Source organism: Carcharhinus amblyrhynchos, chromosome 13 (assembly GCF_965287045.1).
Source record: "Carcharhinus amblyrhynchos chromosome 13, sCarAmb.v2.hapA, whole genome shotgun sequence".
In the NCBI taxonomy this organism is placed as follows: domain Eukaryota; kingdom Metazoa; phylum Chordata; class Chondrichthyes; order Carcharhiniformes; family Carcharhinidae; genus Carcharhinus; species Carcharhinus amblyrhynchos.
The window spans coordinates 25,040,351-25,063,852 of record NC_137336.1 but is presented as its reverse complement, the minus strand read 5'-3'; the positions used below and the strand labels follow the sequence as shown (position 1 = coordinate 25,063,852).

General features: G+C 44.9%; 1 protein-coding gene across 1 annotated transcript; it reads right to left on the bottom strand.

Annotated features, from left to right (window-relative positions):
* Positions 1-308: 308 nt before the first annotated feature.
* LOC145351651 (organic cation/carnitine transporter 2-like) lies at positions 309-22,970 on the bottom strand. The gene is made up of 6 exons (XM_080201211.1): positions 22,476-22,970; positions 12,489-12,592; positions 8,958-9,112; positions 7,309-7,480; positions 3,633-3,714; positions 309-458 (listed from the first exon to the last, which is right to left on the bottom strand). Exons 1-6 carry the CDS (start codon positions 22,863-22,865, stop codon positions 309-311), a joined length of 1,053 nt encoding a protein of 350 aa, XP_080057337.1. The 5' UTR covers positions 22,866-22,970.
* Positions 22,971-23,502: the final 532 nt, after the last annotated feature.

Sequence of the window (23,502 nt, the reverse complement as noted above, 5' to 3'; positions counted from 1 at the left end):
GAGAATGATCTGGCCTGATTTCCACCCCCACCCCCAACACCGCACCCACCCACCCCCCCGCCACCCCCCCCGACCCCACCCCCACCCCCACCCCACTCCCCTTCCACTGATCTGAGTCAGAGAGCCATTGGAAGCTCTGAACTTGCCTTTTTTAGAAGCTGGAGCGCCCAAAACAGACTTTTCCTGAGCATGGCTGTTTCGCGCTGGATCTGGACGGGCGAACACAGTGGTAGAGGGAAATGCAGGTAAGATTGGGCATCCAGCTCATTGAGGCAATTTAAATGCATGCAAATACACTTAAGTTGAAGTCACACCCATTTTGGGGCCTTGGTAAAGTTGGCATCTGTGCAGATGCAGGCTCGGATCGCGCTAATCGCCTCACACTTGACTTTACCAAGTTTTTGCACCCAAACACGGGTGCGACACAATGGTAAAAATCGGGCCTGGTGTGTCTGAACCTGGACATAATATGGAGATGCCGGCGTTAGACTGGGGTAAGCACAGTAAGAAGTCTCACAACTCCAGGTTAAAGTCCAACAGGTTTATTTGGTAGCACAAGCTTTTGGAAGCAGGGGTCTGAAAGCTCATGCTACCAAATAAACCTGTTGGACTTTAACCTGGTGTTGTGAGACTTCTTACGGAATCTGGACAGAAAACCATGCTGGTTTTCTCACTGGAAACAATACTCTGCCATTGGTAAGATTCCCCGATACTGGTGCTGATGCTCCATAAACAGGAAGCTACTTCTCCTGCACCAGTCTTTGAGCCATGCATTCATTTCATTTCAAAGAACAAAAAACAAAGAACATTACAGCATAAGAACCCTTCAGGTCTGTATTAGCACAGATGCCTCTCTAATCTAATATTTTCTTGCCTCAACATGGCTCATATCTCTCTTTTGCCTGCCTTTTCATCTACCCAGATCCCTCTTGGATGTTGTTATAGAATCTGCTTCCACCATCTCCTCCGGCGTTCCAGGCTTTTATCACCCTCTGTGTGAAAAACTTGCCCTGAATCTTATTCGCCCTATGCCAATTTGCATGTGGCGCCAATAATAATCTTTCAGTTAACTTTCAGGTTCTGTCTTCAAATGTGGTACTTAACTCCACGTACTGATTATGCAGAAGCTCTTTCCTAGTTCTACCTAGGTTGTTGGTCCTTCCATGGACCGTGATGACTGAATGCTCTCCCCTCATTGCAAGTTGCTCTCCAGCCCCGAGCAGATGTCCTGAACTCGGGCACCAGGGAGACAATATAGCTTGGATTCTCACTCTTTGCTGCAGAGAATAATCACCCTCACTAAACTGTCTCCTACGACTACTACTACATTCCTTTTTGCTCCCCACACTATGGCTTCTTGCACCACGGTGTCATGCTGCAGCTGCATAGAAATTTAGTTAGGCCTCATTTGGAATATTGTGTACAATTCTGGTTGCCACACTACCAGAAGGGCATGGGTGCTTTGGAGAGGGCACAAAAGAGGTCTACCAGGATGTTGCCTGGTCTGGAGGGTATTAACTTTGGGGAGAGGTTGGATAAACTCTATTAGTTCTCATTAGAATGGCAGAGGCTGAGGGGTGACCTGATACAAGTTTATAAGATCATGAGTGGCATGGACCGAGTGGATAGTCAGGTGCTCTTTCCGAGGGTAGAAAAGTCGAGTACCAGGAGACATAGGTTTAAAGTGTGTGGGGGAAAATTTAGAGGAGATATGCAAGGCAAGCTTTATACAGTAGGTGGTGAATATCCGGAACGAGCTGCCTGGGGAGGTGGTGGGAGCAGGTACCACAGTGGCACCTAGACAGATACATGAATAGGGTGGGAATGGAAGGGTACGGACTCCATAAGTGCATACCAAGGCTCAAAAATGGCCGCGATTGGAACTGCGCTTGAAACAAGCACACTGTCAATTTAAATGCGTTTGCATGTATTTAAATTGACTTAATGAGCTGGACGTCCAATCTTACCTGCATTTCCCTCCTTTACCATCGCGTTCGCCCGTCCAGATTCGGCATGAAACAGACATGGTTGGCAAAGGTCTGTTTTGGGCACTCCGGCTTCTGAAAAGGTAAGTTCAGGGCTTCCAATGGCTCTCTGACTCAGGTCAGTGGGGGTGGGTGGGGGGAAGAGAAGGATCAAATCACTCTCTGGTGAGGGGGGCGGGGAGTGGAGGGAGGCCAGGTCGCTCTCTCTGGTTGGAGGAGCGGGGGGGGAGGGGAGGAGGAGGGCCAGAAGTATCTCTGGTGGTGATGGCGGGGGGGGGAAGAGGGAGGCCAGATGGTTCTCTGGTTGGGGAGGGGGGATAGGAGCAGGGGAGTCTGCTGCTATTCTATGAGTAATCAGTGGGGGGGGGGGATTGGTCTGGGTAGCGGGGGGAATAAGTGGATAAAGGGGGACAGCTATGTTGTGGGGGTGGAGTGATAACTGTGGGGGCCATTGCTCCTGCTTTTTGAAGCCTGGGAGCGATGTGACAGGGGAGCGTTTTTCAATTTTGTTTTACCGCGCATGCGCAGTTGAAGGCTCCGATTGGAGCAGCAGCATTTTGGGTGTGATCAGCTCCGCCCACAGCACAATTCAAACTCGCGACTTTTTTTTCAGGCTGAGTGCATATGGGGGAGCCCGAGAACAGATTTTCAAGTTGGATCTAAATTGCACCCAGTGTCCGCACTTAGAATCAAAATGGTAAAACCTGTCTTATGAAAATCTGCAAACAGAAGTATTTGTTTGATGTGACCCTAAACCAGGCAATGCTGGAATTTAAGAAAAGTTCTGTATTCATGATTTTCAATGTATAAATATCCCATGATTTTTCAGTTGGGAAGGGCCTTGTTTGACAGACATTCTCTGAGGTAGTCCTCTCCCAACACATTGGCAAATAAATAATTGTTCTGTGCTTGAGGGCTCCTGAGATTATTTTGTTTAATAATCTGCTCCATGACTGGTTTCTAGCATGCATAACTGAAATAGATGGTGAGCCCGACTGTAAATATTATATTGGTTAGATTGGTAATTCTTGGCACAATCAGGATTGCTTAGCAAGTGCTGTTCAATTATGTAGTTTCATTGAATAGTTGGAGACTATGCCTGTGTTTTGCAAATAGGGCTAGTTAGGTACGGTCATCACTTTGCTTGTTGCAAGTTGCTGAAGGGACGTGCTGTTTGATATGATGCCCCAGTCATTGAGACGTACATAGTTTGTAGATGATACTATGATTGGACAGCACTTACCTTACTTGCAAAACAATTCTCCCTATCTGACGATGTGAAACTTGCCCAGCTGCTTTTCATAGAATTCCTAATCAGGTCTGCACCAAATCTCCAATAGAGCAGCTTACTGAGGCCCAACCCACACCCTATCCCTATAACCCCACACATTTACCCCACTAATCCCCCCCTAATTTATACACCTGGAGACACTAAGGGGAGATGTAGCATGGCCAGTCTACCTAATCTGCACACATTTGGACAATGGGAGGAAGCCGGAGGACCCAAATATGGAGAGAATGTGCAAACTCTACACAGACAGTGACCCAAGGCTGGAATCGAACCTGGGTCCCTGGCACGCTGAAGCAACAGTGCTAACCACTGTGTCACTGTGACAGAGTGTGGTAGGATGAGGAGAAAAAACTGACCTGCATGTCGTTTTGCTTGCCGGAACCAACACTCTGCCAAATTCTGGTAAAATCATCCCCTAAGTACACACAGCACTCTGTCCTTTGCAGAAGGAAGGAGAACATTCAAGCATTGCACCTTTTTCAACCAAACAAACCATTCCTTGGTTTATTCCCCATGGCAACACCTTGACCAATCAGATTCAACCTACTTGGTTGGATTTTAAAGAGAAACTTGGCACTCACATTCTCTATGGCAATGCCCTACCAATAGGAGTCCACTTAAACCATAAGGCCATAAGACATAGGAGCAAAATTAGACCACTTAGCCTGTTGAGTTTGTTCCGCAATTCAATCATGGCTGATATCTTTTTCATCCCCATTCTCCTGCCTTTTCCCCATAATCCCTGATGCCCTTATTAATCAAGAACGTATCAATCTCTGTCTTAAAGATAGTCAATTACCTGTCCTCCACAGCCTTCTGCGGCAAAGAGTTCCACAGATTCACCATTCTCTGGCTGAAGAAATTCCTCCTCATTTCTGCTTTAAAGGATCATCCCTTTAGCCCAAGGTTATGCCCTCTGTTTCTAGTTTTTCCCACGAGTGAAAACATCCTCTCCACATCCACTCTATCTAGGACTCGCAGTATCTTGCAAGTTTCAATAAGATCCCCCCTCATCCTTTTAAACTCTAATGAGTAAAGACCCAGAGTCGTCAACTGTTCCTCATACAACAAGCTCTTCATTCCAGAGATCATTCTTGTGAACATCCTCTGGACCCTTTCCAAAGACAGCACATCCTTCCTTAGATACAGAGCCCAAAACTGCTCACAATACTCCTAGTGAGGTCTGACTGGAGCCTTATACAGCCTCAGAAGTACATTCCTACTCTTGGATTCTCACCCTCTCAACATGAATGCTAACATTGCATTTGCTTTCCCATCTGCCGACTGAACTTACACATTAACCTTAAGAGAATCTTGAACAATGACTCCCAAGTCCTTTGTGTTTCTGACCTCCTAAGCATTTTCCCATTTAGAAAATAGTCTAAGCCTCCATTCTTCCTTCCAAAGTGCATAACTTCATACTTTTCCACATTATATTCCATCTGCCACTTCTTTGCCCACTTTCCTAACCTGTCCAAGTCCCTCTGCACCCCCCTGCTTCCTCAATACTACCTGTCCCACTACATATCTTTACATTATCTGCAAACTTAGCAACAGTGCCTTCAGTGCCTTCCTCCAAATCATTAATGTATATTGTGAGAAGTTGTGGTCCCAGCACTGACCCTTGAGGCACACCACTAATAACCGGCTATCATCCTGAAAAAGACCCCTTTATCTTCACTCTCTGCCTTCTGCCAATCAGCCAATCCTCTATCCATGCCACAATATTACCCTTAACATCATGACCCTTAACTTAGAGTCATAGAGGTTAACAGCATGGAACAGGCCCTTCAGCCCAACTATCCATGCTGCCCTTTTCTAAAAAAAAACCCTAACCTAATCCCAATTGCCTGCATTTGGCCCATATCTCTCTGTACCCTTTGTACCCATGTAAACTTATTTAACACTCTCCTATGCGGCACTTTGTCAAAGGCCTTCTGGAAGTGGTCCACTTTGGTAGGAATAATGGTAGGAAGGACTATTACTTACGTGGCGAAAAACTGCAGCAGGCGACGGTGCAGAGGGACCTCGGGGTCCTTGTGCATGAGTCACAAAAACCCAGCCTGCAGGTGCGGCAGGTGATCAGGAAGGCGAATGGGATGCTGGCCTTCATAGCGAGGGGGATTGAATATAAAAGTAGGGAGGTCTTGCTGCAGCTGTATAGGGCACTGGTGAGGCTGCAGCTGGAGTACTGTGTGCAGTTTTGGTTGCCGCACTCACGCAAGGGTATTTTGGCCTTGGAGGGAGTGCAGAGGAGGTTTACTAGGCTGATGCCGGAGTTGAGGGGGTTGAGCTATGAGGAGAGGCTGAATAAACTAGGCTTGTACTCGTCAGAGTTTAGAAGAATGAGGGGAGATCTCATTGAGATGTATAAGATGATGAATGGGGTGGATAGGATAGAGGTGGAGAGACTCTTCCCACTCAGACAGGACAGTAGGAGTAGGGGGCACAGCCTCAAGATAAAGGGGGGGCGGTTTAGAACGGAGTTGAGGAGGAACTTCTTCACTCAAAGGGTGGTGAATCTCTGGAATTCTCTGCCTGTCGAAGTGGTGGAGGCTACCTCGCCAAATATTTTTAAGACACGGGTTGATGGGTTTTTGATAAGCGAGGGGATTAAGAGTTATGGGGAGAGGGCGGGAAAGTGGAACTGAGCCACGACAGATCAGCCATGATCTTATTGAATGGCGGGGCAGGCTCGAAGGGCTAGATGGCCTACTCCTGCTCCTATTTCTTATGTTCTTATGTTCTTATGAAATCTAAATAAATCACATCCACTGGTTCTCCTTTATTTAACTTCCTTGTTATCTTCTCAAAAAACTCTAACAGATTTGTCAGACACAACATCTCCTTTACAAAGCCATGCTGACTCAGTCCTACTTTATCACGCACTTCCAAATACTCTGCGATCTCATCTTTAATAAAGGACTTGCCATCTAATCAACAAAAGTTAAGATTATTTATTAGTCACGAGTAAAACTTATATTAACACTACAATGAGGTTACTGTGAAATTCCTTTAGTCACCACAGTCCAGTGCTTGTTCGGGTCAATGCACCTAACCAGCACATCTTTCAGAATGTGGGAGGAAACCAGAGTACCCAGAGGAAACCCACATAAATATGGGGAGAACATGCAAACTCCACACACAGACAGTGATCCAAGTCAGGAATTGAACCTGGATCCCTGGTGCTGTGAGGCAGCAATGCTAACCACTGTGCTACTATGCCCCCCACTCTCATTTCTCATGCAATATGAATTGCTGTTCCCTTTACAATTGGTAATCCATCAGTCCTGATGCGTGCAAGATGCAAAGCTTCAACAGCATGTCTGTTTTTCAGCAATACTATGTTTATATTTAACTCTCCTTTGGCACATTACATTTCCGATTCATCTCATAGTCTCTTCTGATTTAGAAGCTACAGATAATGTACGCATTAATCGCTTGCATTCTCCCGTGCACGCAATGGCATTTTTGCACAGGAAGCAGTTAATGACAGAAGAAACACTAAATACTGTTTCCCTGTTACTTTTCTGAGTGTTGAGGACATAACCAACTGGAGAGAGTCATATGAAAGGGCAGCGCTTTAAACACATTAATAATCCAGACATTACCCACAAGCCAATGAATTGAAGTAAATAAAAGCTGCAGTGTACTAATTCTCCAGATATTATTACCTTGAGGATTTGAAATAAAATGTTCATCATTGCCACCTGTATGGTCAGTAATCTAATATAGTTGATCATCTGCCCATTGTGGGAGCCATCTTATTTTCAACTCATAATTTCAATATTTCTCAGGTATTATAATGACTGGATATTGATTCCATTCAGATACCTCCGAGGCAATGAATATGAAAATTAACTCTCTGAACTTCAAGACTCTCATCATAGTAAAAGGGACTCTTTAGTGCACTGTCAAGGCTGACTCCCCCATTCTTACTCTCATGCATGATTGAATTTGTGACAAAAGTTAACAGAAAATAAAATGTTCTTCCCTTGTTTACACTGGGACATGGTTCACATTCATACTTACCACCAGAAAGGAATGTACAGGATGCCAACAGAAGACGAGACGAAAAGCAACATCCACCAGCTTCGTATGAAGTATGCGACTAAAGGCATGATCATATAGCCGGATGCATAAGCAATGCCAACTCCCAGTGTGCAGTATACAACACGGAGAGATTTCCCAAGAACTTCTGATCCTGCAACAAGTGTAGAACAGATATACAATGTGAGAACTCTTCTTGCAGACTTGTTCTGGCACACTGAATGTTGTGAATCATATCCGATATATTTTCTGAAATTTAGTAATCCCCTGGTTTACAATCCCGGCAGGAATATTCTTACTGCCTATCATTTTTCAGAACTTTATTGACCATTTTTCCACTAAAGGATGGGAGACTGGTGCAGAAGGTGAAATCGCATGGGATCAGAGGTGAGCTGGCAAGGCGGACACAGAACTAGCTCCGTCATAGAAGACAAAGCAGTGCATTTCTGAATGGAGGGCTGTGACAAGTGGTGATCCTTAGGGATCAGTGCTGGGACTGATCATGTAAAAATCATATAAATGATTTGGAAGAAAATGTAACTGGTTTGATTAGTAAGTTTGTGGATGACACAAAGGTTAGTGGATTTGCGGATAGTGATGAGGACCGTCAGAGGAGACAGCGGGATATCGATCAATTGGAAACTTGGGCGGAGAGATGGCAGATGGAGTTTAATCCGGACAAATGATGCATTTTGTAAGGTCTAATACAGATAGGAAATGTACAATAAATGGCAGAACCATTCGGAGTATTGATAGGCAAAGGGATCTGGGAGTACAGGTACACAGGTCACTGAAAATGGCAATGCAGGCGGAGAAGGTAGTCAAGAACGCGTACAGCATGCTTGCCTTCTTCAGGCGGGGCATTCAGTTTAAAAATTGTCAAGTCATGTTGCAGCTTAATAAAACCTTAGTTAGGCCGCACTTGGAACATAGTGTTCAATTCTGGTTGTCACATTACCAGAAGGATGTGGAGCTTTGGAGAGGGTACAGAAAAGCTTTACCAGGATGTTGTCTGGTATGGAGGGCATTAGCTATGAGGAGAGGTTGGAGAAACTTGGTTTGTTCTCACTGGAACAACGGAGGTTGAGGGGCGACCTGATGGAAGTCTACAAGATTGAGAGGCATGGACAGAGTGGATAGTCAGAAGCTTTTTCCCTGGGTGGAAGAGTCAATTACTAGAGGGCATAGAGTTATGGTGTAAGGGACAAGCTTTAAAGGAGATGTATGAGGCATATTTTTTACACAAAGAGTGGTGGGTGCCTGGAACTCATTGCCAGGGGAGGTAATAGAAGCAGATACAGTAGTGATTTTTAAGGGATGTCTTGACAAATGCATGAATAGGATGGGAAGAGAGATATATGGTCTCCGAAAGGGTAGGGGGTTTTAGTTAAGTTGGCAGCATGGTCGGTGCAGGCTTGGAGGGTTGAAGGGCCTGTTCCTGTGCTGTAATTTTCTTTGTTCTTTGATTGGTGGAGGGGTGGAAAATGAAGCCTCAAAATTCCATGGTTGTTCTGCCAATCTTCTGGATTATTATGTAATGACCAGAGCTTAGTGTCATTACAGAGAATGACAAGATCATCATAAGTGGCCAGAAAAAGACTAATAAAACCCTGAATGGAGTAAGTACTTACCAAGAACAAAGGCAGCCACATAGTTTGAAATTGCTCCAAGACCCGCAATGAAACTCAAAATGCAAAATGTTTCCCAGTTTGGAGAGAAAGCTTGAAGCATGCCAAATACAGTTTGTACAGCTAAAGTTCCAAACAGAACGATCTTCCTCCCAAACCTGCAAAGTTGAAGCAAATAACATGGCAACTTATATATACACACTGCTGTGTGCTAACTAAAATGCACATGATTTATCATGCAATTACTCACATGCTCACTTGCTAAATCATGCATATATTTGTACATACAAATGGTGTAAATGGTATGTCTATATTCTCTTAATTGCATAAAGGATCATGTATTTAAACACAGACTTCTCCACTCACTCATTGATTTACATAAAATCGCATTGGCATTGAACATCTGATCCTACTTAAATTAAACCAACATAATATTAATGATGGCGCACTGGATTAAAAGTTATGTTGACATCCAGATACAAGATCAAAGTCATACCTCTGGGATTAGGGGATGGCTTGCAGAGACTTGCTCCACCCTGGAAGTAAAATTATCATAAGAAGAAACAAGCCAGGAGATGATGTCTAAAGACCTTAGTCGGTGCTTTGTGTGCTTCTTTGTGATAGGTTTGTTGGCAGGCATTGGCATTTAATCAAGCAGCATAGGTGGGGATCCTGCTTCCCTCACCCTGATTAAGTCAATAGAGGCCCTTACTGATAACTAATGCCCAATTAAGGACTCCTTCATGTCACCACTGGTATTAACCCAACAGAAGGTGGGCCTATCGCCATAAATAGAGCAAACCCCTTCAGAGTATTTGTGGTCTTTGAGGCAGGGAGACTGGGGGTGCTGGGGAGCTCGTTCATAGGCACTCAGTTTATGATCGATGGGATCGAGAAGAGGGGGATCACCCACTGAGAGCTAGCCCACTGCCCTTCCTGCCATCTTCCCACGCCCCCTTTCCTAAATTCCCACCCTTTATCACTTACATATAGCATTGGTTACACCCAAGAGGCAGCGACAGAAATGTGGGGTGGGCAGATGGGTTAGGTGGTGTCCACTGAGCCACCAAAAGGAATGTAGTGGTGCAGATTATTAGGCTGACACATACCAAGATGACTGCAACAGCATAAGCAAGAGTATGTAGGATAATCCTGCCTTATGCACCTCCTCAGGTCAGATACATAGAACCAGAAGGAGGCTGTCGAGCCAGCTCTGCTTTCAATTAGCTCATGGCTGATCATCTAGCTGAATGCCACTTTGTCATGATATCCCCACATCTCTTAATGTCAGATTGCACCTACCACCTTTATCTATCTGGCACGAAGCACAAGTTACAGATGATGCGACTGTGAACTGCTTGCTTTCCACTCCAGCCCTTTTCCCTCACCTCAACACTCCCCTTCTGCATTTCTGCTTTCAGAAACCCAATAAATGCCAGCTCGCCAAACAATGTAACCTGACCATGAAGCACAGCAAATACCGAATGAAGGGAGTACCATCGCAGCAAGTCCTAAGACGTGCTGGTTAGGTTGATTGCCATGCTAAATTGACCCTTGTGTCAGGGAGGTTAGAGGATAAATGCGTGGGATTGCGGGAATAGAGTCCAGGTGGGATTGTGGTCGGTGCAGACATGATGGGTCGAATGGCCTCCTTTTGCACTGTAGGGTTTCTATGTATGGTTTCTATGATTGCTCAATCGGACACTCTCAGTCACCATGCCAGGTAGCACTTTAGTGGGTAGTATAGAGATCAGAACTGCAGGTGATGAATCTCTGCAAACAAGCTAGGGATAGGAAAGCACATGTGCTGACCCCTGGAGGATGAGGCTGTAGAAAATTCTGTTGTACAGGACTCAGTTGAGGCTTTTGCTTTGTGACTTACAGGAAAAGGTTGATGGATAGAGACAAAGAGATGCTTTGTTCATTCAGAGTTCTCCCACAGAGCCCGTTTGTCATTGTCAAGGAACATGGGATGTAGTTTAGCTCCAACTTCCACAGGTTTCACACACAGATTAGAGTTCTTCCTTCAACATACTGGTAGTGGCCAAGTCCTTGAGAACACTTGATGTAGTGTTGGGTGACTGATGTCTCAGCTTCTGTTGCAGCACAGACAGAACTCAATTAAAGCAGTGGAAGCTCAGATTGACATCAGGAGATCCATGCTGCTCTTACCTTGCAAGCCCTGCCTGACATATGCAGACTCAATCGATGTAATCATGGCTGCAGGTATCAGTGCATAAAGGGTCTCACAATAATCCAGCAATCTGTGCTTCAGCAGATGACAAAAACTGAGCAGTTACTCTGGGAAAAGGGCCATGGAGTCCACACTCAGAAGGACCGAATTCATGCTCACCCCACTCCATTTTCACAAGTACCCCTTGCTGCTTTCTGTTAATGAGCCGGCTCAGCATGCCCTCACCTATGGTAAAGTGCTGCAACCTGAAATTGGGACTTCAAAGCCCAAAGATGTTCAAAGACCCTTGAGGGCAAGTCTCCCCCACTGAACATTAGCTAATTTTCACTGGCCTTACAGCGGCCAGCATGGGTAGCACTATGTAAGAGCACTATGACAGGCAAACATACCCAAGCCACATTGGCACTGCTGCTTCACATTACTAGGGACCCGGATTCAATTCCCAGCTTGGGTCACTGTTTGTGCAGAGTCTGCATGTTCTCCTCGTGTCTGCGTGGGTTTCCTCCAGCTGCTCCGGTTTCCTCTCAGTCAGGAAGATGTGCTGGTTAGGTGCATTGGCCATGCTAAATTCTCCCTCAGTTATCCAAACAGACGCTGGAGTGCTGGGGATTTTCTCAGTTACTTCACTGCAGTGTTAATGTAAGCTTACTTGTGACAATCATAAATAAACTTAAGCTTAAAATTCAATACATCCACTAAGGGAAAGCACAAGAGGTGAAAAGTTGAGTGCTATCGTGCCATTGTTGTAAATGTTGTTGTGTAAGGTTTGCCTGGACAGGTTGGTTTGTGTTGTTTTTAATTACAGGAAATCAGCAAAGAGAATATTCTGATGATCCCTCATAGGGTGTCAGATGGGGAACTGCAGAGTAATGGTGATCTGGGAATCTTCCCAAATGAATTTGGATCTGATGAGGTCATCACGGACTGCCTGTCAGAGTGTTGTCATACAGGGTGCCGCCATCCTCTAATATCTTAGCAACAGGGGTAACTCATTCAGCCACTCGAGCCTGTTCTACCATTTAGTTACATTCTAGCTGATCTGTGACATCAGTTCATATCCCCACCTTTGTCCCATATCTCTTAATATCATTGGTGAACAAAAAGCTTTCAATCTCAGTTTTAAATGTAACTATTGATCTCAGATTAATTACTGTTTTCAGAAGAGAGCTTTCCTTTCTGTAAAGTAACACAAATAATAAATTCAGTCCTGGAAGATCTGTCTCATGACGCTAATGACTCCTAGTTTTACAAAAGCTCCTCCTCTGCCAACAGGCCATTTTTTTTTGGTGTTAATTAGGAAGAAGATTCCTTCTCCAGGATTCAACAAAGGGAAAACTCACCTGTCAGATAGCTGTCCAGAGGTAAAAGAACCAACCAGCACCCCCATGAAGAATGCTGACGTGGAAAATGATCCTTTCCAGTCATCTTTACACACCAAATCCCACTGAAATGCAAAAAGAAATTAAAAACAACTTACGTGTATTTTGGCAAAACTCACAGTAGAAATCATTTTGCTAGCATTGGCCCGTGGAAGGAGGGGATTGCATTTGAAAAAAAGTCTGTTTGACTCACCAAACCTCCTGTCATGTCAACCTCAAATCAACAGTAGCTTTTTACACTTCTAATCCAGAAGTGTGAGGGAGTGGGAAACTTCAGCAGCTAACCTAGGCTGTCACTTCAGTTCAACACTGAGGGGATACAGTATTTCATATTAGATGTTAACCTGATGGACCATTTGGCTGAATATCAGTGGCAGGCAAAATGCAGGAGTTTATTATTAAGGATGTGATAACAGAACAATTTGAAATGTCTATGGGATTAGACAAATTCAACATTGATTTGTGAGAGGGGAGCCATGTTTGACAAACCTAGTTGAGTTTTTTTGAGGATGTAACTAGCAAAATAGGTAAGAGAACCAGCGAATGTGGTGGATTGGGATTTTCAGACAACTTTTGTTAAATGCTATGAACCACATTGATGTTAAATGCACAGGTGTCCCAAAACCCCAAAGAGTAACTTGGTACATCGGTTCTAGTGGTTTGTTTTTAGTATTGTATAAGCAAGGCTGTACGAAGTAGTGAGGAAATATTCCAGTTGTTGTGTGAACAATTAATAGAGAATACACTGCAGCCCCGTTATAACGCGATGGTTGGGGTCTATAAAATGTTATCGCGAAAAAGGTGGGGTCGTGCTAAATCGGGGTTCAAGAAAATCAGCGTTCAAACTGACTTAATTTTTCATAAAGCTTTTTAATAAACAATACAAAACCAGTAGCTCGGAACCATCCACAGTTAACAAATAACATTTAAACCTACACAACACATGGAGTTCCTTTCCACGTAATAAAACTATAATAAAATCTTCGACAGTGTAAGAGCTGGAAAGAGGTCTTGTAATAGCTCAAATATCAATCATTTTTGACAGCTTGATGTTGGCGCAGATGAAACCTGATACGTCTTCTATTAAGCGAGAAATAACAATTCAGTTTTTGTTAACCCTTTCTCTAAACCTGGCGTGTTTGCGTCAGCTTTGATTCAATCCTGTGGAAGTTTCGAACTAACTGCCACCCTCACGTGCAAATTACATTTATTAAGGGTACTTGGAGTCTCTGGAGACTGTGGTCACAATGTCACTACATTAACTGAGGGCTGCAGTGCGGAATGTTGTTCCACATACTTTGCATCGATACTTTAACTGCCTCATTCGCAGCATCCTAATGCCATTGTGTGGGGTACTGTGCAAGGCGTATCCTTGACCTCTGTTGTCATCACAGATATTGGGTCCAATGATTCATCGTGTTATACCTGAATTCGTGCTAAATCAGAGGGCGTAGAATCGGAGTTTCATTGTATTATAATAAAGTAGAAACAAAAATACACACGCACACAACAAGAAGGGCTATAATACTCCACGACACTTGAGAATGCTGCTGGCTATACACACATATTTTGATGAAATTATCCCTTGGTCCCCAAAACTATCAATGCTTTACATGAACTCTGAAACACTGCTTTTCCCAAACAACGTCAAAAATTAAGTAACTCTATGAGCTAAATTCAGCAAATGATGACCACATGTCTGGGAAATAGTCTTCTGGTTCAGCAAAGGTGGAAAAATGCAACTTCTCTTGGTAGACTACAGCTGTATCTTGCTGCAGTTCTGATGTTAGCTGTCTCTCTCCCTTTTCTTTTTAGTTTTCTAAAATTGCACTATTTCTTTTCCTTTGATTTTATCCCCTTGTGGAGTTAACTTTTGGCAGGTATGTGTCAATTTCTTATCTCTCCACTTTGAAGTTACCACTTCAAAAGTTCCCTTCAGTCACATATGTAAAATACTCGTTTTCCACTGATAGGCATCTCATCATCTACTTAGCCATCTGCCTCGGATCAATTCCCTGTTTTGCTTGCTTTTTATATATCTTAATTTTCCCCAATTTTTAACATGAAGTCCCACCTAAGAGGTTGGTGTTGAAAATTGAAGCACATAGGATTGAGGGCAATATACCAACATGGACGGAGATTTCATAGCAACAGGAGAATAGCAATAAATGGGTCTTTTTCAGAGTGGCAAGCAGTGACTAGTGAAGTACAACAGAGACCGGTGCTTGGGCCCCAGCTATTCACAGTATAAATCAACAATTTGAATGAGGGAATCAAATGAAAAATTTTGAAGCTTGCTGATAACACAAAACTAGGTGGAATTTGAGTGGTGAGGACGATGCTAAGAGGCTCCAAACAATTTAGACAAGTTGAATGAATTGTAAAATACACACCAGATGTAACAGAATGTGGACAAATGTGAAGTTACCCATTTTGTTAGGAAAAACAGAACAGCAGAGTACTATTTAAATGGTGGTAGATTGGAGAATGTTGATGTGCAAAGGGATCCGGGTGTTCCTGTGCACCAGCAATTGAAATCAAACATACAGGTGCAGCAAGCAGTTATAAAGGCAAATGGTATGTTGTCTTTCCATTTGATTACAGGAGCAAGGATGTCTTACGGCAGTTGTACAGAGCTGCACGAAAACCACAGCTGAAGTATTGTGTCCAGACTGACTTGTCTGTATGTTTGACGGATATGTTAGAAACCCTCAAAGTCCATCTCCATGGCAACATATAACTTCTTTTCATGTTGAAATACTAATCAGCTATCTTTGAGACTCCCAATTATTTTATCTTGGGAAGTAAGTAGGGCAATTTAAAGCATAATGGTTTACAATTTAACTGACCTAGTGGAGTCAGTCTCCCTGAGATTTGGATGATAGCAAAATAGGATGAAAAGAGTTTTATCGGGTACAAAATTGATTGTGGTCAAGTTGAAAGGGTGGAGGTTAGAACTGATGGAAATCCTTGCTGGAATTTTACTGCCTTGCCCGCCCAAGGCTCGTAAGATCCCGCCCAAAGCCAACAGAGAATGCTGTTCTGCGGTCTTGTCCACCCTGATTCCAGGGGAGCGTGCCGATAAAATTCCGACATCTATGTCATACCTATAAAGAGAGTACAATTTCCCAAGGGCGGCAGAAGTAGATCTGGCTATTTTGGTTGATTCCTTGGTAGAGCAAGGGGATTAAAACCAATAGCTGACAACAATCTCACCCAGGCCCTACCCCTGTAACCCTTAGTATTTACCCTGCTAAACTCTCTGACACTAAGGGTCAATTAGTCCAGTCAACCTAACCCACACATTTTTAGACAGTGGGAGGAAACTGGAGCGCCCAGAGAAAACCCACACAGACACAGAGCAAATGTACAAATTCCACACAGAGTTACCCTAGGCTGAAATTGCACCCGTGTCCCTGGCGTTGTGAGGCAGCAGTGCTAACAATTGTGCCACTGTGTCACCCCAAGTTTTTAAATCACCCACTCTTATTCAGGTAGGTGATTAAGTGAATATTGGCCACAGAATTGAATACTGTCCACCGTTAAATGCCCATTGTCACATGTTAACAAGGTCCACTCCAACTCTATTTTCAAGTTTGCTGATGACACCACCATAGTAGATCGGATCTCAAGCAATGGCGAGATGGAGTAGAGGAAAGAGATAGAGACTCTGGTGAAATGGTGCAACGACAATGATCTCTCCCTCAATGTCAACAAAATGAAAGAGATAGTCATTGACTTCAGGAAGCATAATGGAGGACATGTCCCTGTCTACATCAATGGGAATGAAACCAAAGTGGTTGAGAGGTTCAAGTTTCCAAGTGCCAGATCACCAACAACCTGTTCTAGTCCCTCCACACTGATGCTATAGTTCAGAAAGCCATAAACACCTCTACTTTCTCTGGAGGCTAAGGAACTTCAGCATACCCTCTATGACTCTCAACAATTTTTACAGATGCACCATAGAAAACATTCTTTCTGGTTGTATCACAACTTGATATGGTTCCTGTCCTGATCAAGACTGCAAGAAACTGCAAAAGATTGTGAACATAGTCCAGTCCATCACGCAAAACAGCCTAGATCCATTGGCTCCGTCTACACTTGCCATCGCCTTGGAAAAGCTGCCAGCATAATTAAGGACCCCATGCTCTCTTCCACCTTCTTCCATCAGGAAAAAGATACAAAAGTCTGAGGTCACGTATCAACTGACTCAAGAACAGCTTCTTTCATGCTGCCACCAGACTTTTGGGTGGTTACCATATATTAAACTGATCTTCTTCTATACCCTGCTATGACTATTGAAATTGAAAACCGCTTTTTTTCTGTACTTCCGGTTCTCGGGGTTTGTTAGAGTGTAGTTTACTTCCGTACCGGAAGTTAGGCGAGGGGATAGTCGGTAAGGGGGAGCGGGGGGTATAAAAAAGGGGTAGCAACACACAGTGGGCAGTGTCGGGAGCGGGCAGCGGAGTGAGTGGGAGCTGAGTGAGAAGGGCTTTGGCTCGCTGGGCTTAGGCGAGAGCAGGCTCAGAGAAGGGGCGTTGCACATTTCTACCTTTTGGCGCTTACAGGAGGTTGGGACATGGCAGGGAATATAGGGAGGAATATAAGCTGCGTCAGGTGCCGCATGTGGGAGTTCTTGGTGGCGTCACGTGTCCCCAAGGTCCACATCTGTACCAAATGTTTAGAACTGCAGCGCTTGAGGGCCCGGGTCAGGCAACTCGAGGGGCGTCTGGAAGATGCGTTTCTAGTCAGGGAAAACGAGGAGTTAATGGCTAGGAACCATGAGCAGGAAGAGGTCCCAAGGGCTGAAGAGCAGGAAGGGTGGACGACTGTTAGGAGGAGAAAGAGGAAGAAGAAGAGTAGTCAGGGTCCCCCGGCCTCCCCAGAGGCCCCCCAGTGTTCGTTGACAGGGGCACAGAAAGATAGGCAGGAGGGGGAGACTGACTTAGAGGGACAGAAGGGGCCTGGTAAGGTGATAGTGGTAGGGGATGGGAGGGTTCGAGGTATTGATAGGAGGTTCTGTGGACAGAGGCGTGACTCCAGGATGGTGGTCTGCCTCCCTGGAGCAGGGGTAAAGGATGTAACAGAAAGGGTAGAGGCAATTTTGAAAGGGGAAGGGGCACAGGCTGAGGTCATAGTGCACGTAGGGGAGGGGGACATAGGAAGGAGGAGTAGGGTAGAGGTCCGTAGGCAATTTAGGGAGTTGGGGTCCAAACTAAAGAGCAGGACCTCCGGGGTGGCACTCTCTGGGTTGCTGCCCAGTAAAAAGTCTGACAACACCAGGTTTTAGTCCAACCTATTTATTTGATAATATACTCACAAGCTTTCGGGGTTAGTCCCTTCGTCAGGTGAATGGAGAGTTCTGGCCTCAGACAGAGCATATAAAGCACAGACAGTTTAGAGATTACTGATTAGAATGCGAATCCTTACACCTAACCTGCTGTTCAAGACCTGAAGTGGCTGATAATGTGAGTGGAAGGAGCACTGATCACAGTTTAAAGAGATGTGTATTGTCTCCAGACAGTACAGTAAGTGAGGTTTTGCAAACCCAGGCAAGTCACGGGGGTTACAGATGAACTTGGGTTCATGTCGCACTATCTGTAAGCTGAGCTGTGGATTACAGGGAGTATTGAAGACTTGGTCAGGAAGAAGAGGGAGGCATATGTTAGGTCGAAACAACTGGGTACGGAGAGTGCGCTGGAGGAATATAGAGAGTAGGAGGGAGCTAAAAAGGGGAATTAGAAGGGCGAAGAGAGGGCATGAAATGGCTTTGGCTGGTAGGATTAAGGAAAATCCAAAGGCATTTTATTCCTATATTAGGAGCAAGAGAGTAGTTAGGGGGAAAATTGGTCCTCTTAGGGACAGAAGTGGAGAGTTATGTATTGAGTTGGAGGGAATGGGGGAGCTCCTGAATGAATACTTTGCGTCGGTATTCACGAAGGAGAGGGGTTCGGAGTCGTGCGGTCTCTTGGAGGGAGCTGAGGATCAGTGGCAGGAAATATCTATTATGAGGGAGGAAGTGCTAGGGCTTTTAGGTAGTGTAAGGACGGATAAAGCTCCGGGGCCTGATGGTATTTATCCCAGGCTGCTTAGGGAGGTGAAAGATGAAATTGCTGGGCCTCTGGCGCAAATCTTTGTCTCTTCTTTGGACACAGGTGAGGTCCCAGAAGACTGGAGGGTAGCAAATGTGGTACCGCTGTTTAAAAAAGGTAGTAGGGATAACCCTGGAAATTATAAACCGGTGAGTTTGACATCGGTGGTAGGGAAATTAATGGAAAAAATACTTAGGGGTAGGATGTATGAGCATTTGGAGTGTTGCGATCTGATTAGGGATATGCAACGTGGCTTTGTTAGAGGGAGGTCTTGCCTTACGAATCTGGTGGAATTCTTTGAGGAGGTGACAAAAACGGTTGACGATGGGAGAGCCGTTGATGTCATCTATATGGATTTCAGTAAGGCGTTTGACAAAGTCCCTCATGGTAGGCTGGTAGAAAAGGTTAAGGTGCATGGGATACGAGGCCAGGTAGCTAGGTGGATTGAGAATTGGCTGGGCAATAGGAGACAGAGGGTAGTTGTGGAGGGGACCTTTTCAGGCTGGAGGCCAGTGACCAGTGGTGTGCCGCAGGGCTCAGTACTGGGACCTCTCCTCTTTGTAGTCTACATAAATGACTTGGAAGAGAGCGTAGGTGGTGTGATCAGCAAGTTTGCGGATGACACCAAGATGGCAGGGTTGGCGGGTACTGAAGTGGAATGTCAGGTGATACAACAGGATATAGATAGGTTGGTGCATTGGGCAGATAGGTGGCAGATGGAATTTAATCCGGACAAATGTGAGGTGATGCATTTTGGAAGGAATAATGCAGAGAGGAGCTATGTGATAGACCGATTAGGAGTATAGAAATACAGAGGGACCTGGGAGTGCAGGTTCATAAATCTATGAAGGTTGCGACACAAGTGGAGAAGGTTGTTAAGAAGGCTTATGGAATGCTAGCCTTTATAGGAAGGGGTATAGAGTATAAAAGCTGCCTTCTAATGCTTCAGTTGTACAGAACGTTGGTTAGACCGCATTTGGAGTACTGCGTCCAGTTCTGGTCACCTTACTACCGGAAGGATGTGGAGTCTCTGGAGAGGGTTCAGAGGAGGTTTACCAGGATGTTGCCTGGCATGGAGGGGCTGGGTTACGAGGAAAGGTTGGAGAAACTGGGACTTTTCTCCTTGGAAAGACGGAGATTGAGGAGGGACATGATAGAGGTATATAAGATACTGAAGGGAATAGATAGAGTCAATAGTGAGAGACTGCTCCCTAGACTGGGTACAAATACGAGAGGTCATGATTTAAGGGTGAGGGGGGAGAGGTATAATTTGGATGTGAGAGGAAGGTTCTTTACGCAGAGAGTTGTGGGGGTATGGAACGTGCTACCGAGTAGGGTGGTGGAGGCAGGAACGTTGGACTCGTTTAAGGTTCAGTTAGATAGACACATGAGTGAAACGAGGATGGAGGGTTATAGTAGGGGCTATTAAATAAGGTCAGAACCTCGGGAGTCACCGGAAATGCAGACTTGTAAGTTAACATTTTTGTCCTTTTATTCCGCAGGTGGAGGTCCACCTCGTTGTCAAACAAGGGGCATGCACACGGTGGGTCGTGCGTGGGCTGCTCTTGGAGGTTCCGGGAGTGGCCTAGTACTTCATGTCGGTGTGTGTGCTTGATCGTGGACCGGTAGACAGGCGCCGCAACAGCTCGGTGACTAGCACTGCTAGCTGTGCAGATACATGGATTTGGGCTTGTGTCTGTGGGAGTATGTGCATTCTCCCTGTGGTTGCGTGGGTTTCCTCCGGGTGCTCCGGTTTCCTCCCACACCCCAAAGATGTGCTTTTAGGCTGATTGGTTTACCAAATTGACACTATTCTCCCCTGTATCTGGCTGAATTAGGGGTTCCATTCGTAGACACGCAGGGTAGAATAGGTGTAGGGTGATGTGGTGGCGCGGGCTCGTAGGGCCGAAGGGCCTGTTTCCCATGCTGGGTTGTTCTTTGTTCTTTGACTATAACACCATATTCTGCACCTCTCCTTTCCTTCTGCCCTATGTACTCTATGTAGGGTATGTACAAGGAACTCCTTGTTTTATCCTTCATCCTGTAATAGATCATCAGTCACTTGTAACTATCTTAAAAATGCCTCCCAACATTGTGTCTGCATGGATGCAATGTATTATACTAAAGCTACACCATTACAACCTCAGCGTCATCAACAAACATGGTAAGGAGCTGCATTGTTGTACTTGGCTAACACCCCATCCAGTGCCTTCTAACCCACTACAGGCCAGGCAGATTGTGTAGACATTGTGGCAATAGTAGTGCTATCCTTTTGTAGAATAGGGGACCTCAGAGATGGCTTATGGTCAGACATCACATGCAGACAATTGCACAACGTCATCAGTACTCCGAAAGCTCGTGCTACCAAATAAACCTTTTGGACTTTAACCTGGTGCTGTGGGACTTCTAACTGTGCCTACCCCAGTCCAACCCAGCTATCTCCACATCATCATGAGGGGCTGGCCAGAATCCTCGAGGGAGCTTCCCTATGAGTCCGCATATTCTTCACTGTCAATGATAAACTGACTGCACATGATGGACTGATACTGCATGGCCAGCGATTTCTCTTCAGAGGTACTACACCCAAAAACTTCACCAGGAGCGGCCCAGGTTGGAAGTAACCAAATATAGAGCCATGGATTCATTGCACTGGTTCTCCATGCATGCAGACATGGAAAGGGAAATCTCCAGATGGATATAACACAGCGCATTCAAGCCATCAATGAAATGTATTGTTTCTTTTGCATGAGGTCCTGGTCCTGCCATGGTCATTTATAGCAGTTGACAAATGGCACAGTAAGAAGCCTCACAACACCAGGTTAAGATCTGACAGGTTTATTTGGAATCACAAGCTTTCGGAGCGCTGCTTGTTCATCAGTTGAAGAATGAAGCTGAAGATGAAGGAGCAGTGCTCCAAAAGCTCATGAATCCAAATACAATTGTTGGACTTTAACCTGGTGTTCATAGAATCATAGAATCCTACAGTGCAGGAGGAGGCCATTTGGCCCATTGAACCTGCACTGGCCCTATCCCCATAACCCCATACATTTCCCCTAGCCAATCCCCCGACACTAAGGGGCAATTTAGTATGACCAATCCACCCAACCCGCATATCTTTGAACTGTGGGAGGAAACCGGAGCACCCTGAGGAAACCCATGCAGACATGGGGAGAATGTGCAGACTCCATGCAGACTGTAATGCAAGCCGGGAATCATAGCTATTATGAGACTTCTTACTGTGCTCACCCCAGTCCAACACCAGCATCTCCACATCATTTTCAAATGGAACAGTAAATTTAGTTTTAGTAACATTTAGTTTTAGTTAATTCATATTCTGGGTAGCTTGAACTCAACTACTGCCAAACATGACGAGGCACTACATCATCATCAAACTCGAGAGACATTTCACCACATCCTGCAGATAAAATGTTCATCAATTCATATCGACTGAATTCTATGGCTTTGCACACATCAAGATTTTTTTTGCCTAATGTGTGGAAAGATTTGTCTATTAAGTCGCCCCAAAAATGAATTTCTCCTGTTTTCACGCTCCTGTGGCATTAGAATTTTTTTTTGGTTAGATCGCGTCCCCTGTGCATTGCGGAAGAAACAAGATTGGATTGAATGCATAACAAACTGAAACAGGAGTTAAAATTCAAAACACTAATGCTTAGAGAGGCAAAGAGCAGAAGTTAAATGTTAATATATATCTATCCCGAGAACAGGGAAGGTAAAGATTTGCAGCTGTCCCAGTGTATCTGTTCCTTTTACTTAACACAAAATTGAAATATACTAGTTGCTGTAATCTCAGAGTCCCCATTGCCAGTGTAATAACTGTGTTCTTTCAGGCGCTTACCTCGCTGACGATGGTGGAGATGTACTGATCCTTACTGTACTCCCAACCATCCAAACAGGGCTCCTGTTTTAGCTCAGACATATTGAGGGAATCTGGATTGGGAAAAGCCTGCGAAAGATTTACAATCACATCCAGCCGGTACCGTCTGCATTTGCTGTACTGGAGTTTACCATTTTCCACTTGCAGGGGGATAGTCCTATTGATCCACGCTTCACTCAGATTGAGATTCCCTGGAATTAAACAGCGATGCTCTGGAATATCCGCGACAAAAACCATGATCAATCCAGAGAGACCATTGGGGATGACAGTGAGGCTCAGAAGGAAGAAGACAACTTTCTGGTAGGGTCTCCATTCTCCGAGGAAAGCGGTGATTTCTTCGTAGTTCCTCATGTTGGTGACAGCGAGGGGAGAGACTGACAGCGATTAACTTCCGTAAAACTGTAAGAATTTACCTTCGGTGGATGGAGTGGAGAAACAGTTCGAAGCCTGGCTAAATCTCAGTCGTTTCCATATTTAAATATTAATCCGACCTCCACCTGCCACTGACAGTGCTTCTCCGAAATGGGACAGCCTTTGGCACGTACTCTGCTGTTTAAATATGATCTTTGCTGTCCCTTGTGAAACACATTGCTGACAGAATGCTGAAATGCTTGATTGTAGTTAAATGGGGTGCAGGTGCAGGTACAGGCTTGAAAGTGGTGAGCAGGGTGGTGAAGAAGGCGTTTAGCACACTTGCCTTCATGGGTCAGAGCATAGAATCCCTACAGTGCAGAAGGAGGCCATTTGGCCCATTGAGTCTGCACCCTACCCAGGCCCTATTCCTGTAAACCTGCATATTTACCCTGCTAATCCCCCCAATACTAGGATCAAATTAGCATGGCTAATCCACCTAACTCACAAATCTTTGGACTGTGAGGGGAAACCAGAGCACCTGGAGGAAACCCATGCAGACACGGGGAGAATGGTGAAGTTGGGATCTTATGTTGCAACATTGGTAAGGCCACATTTGCAGTACTCCATACAATTC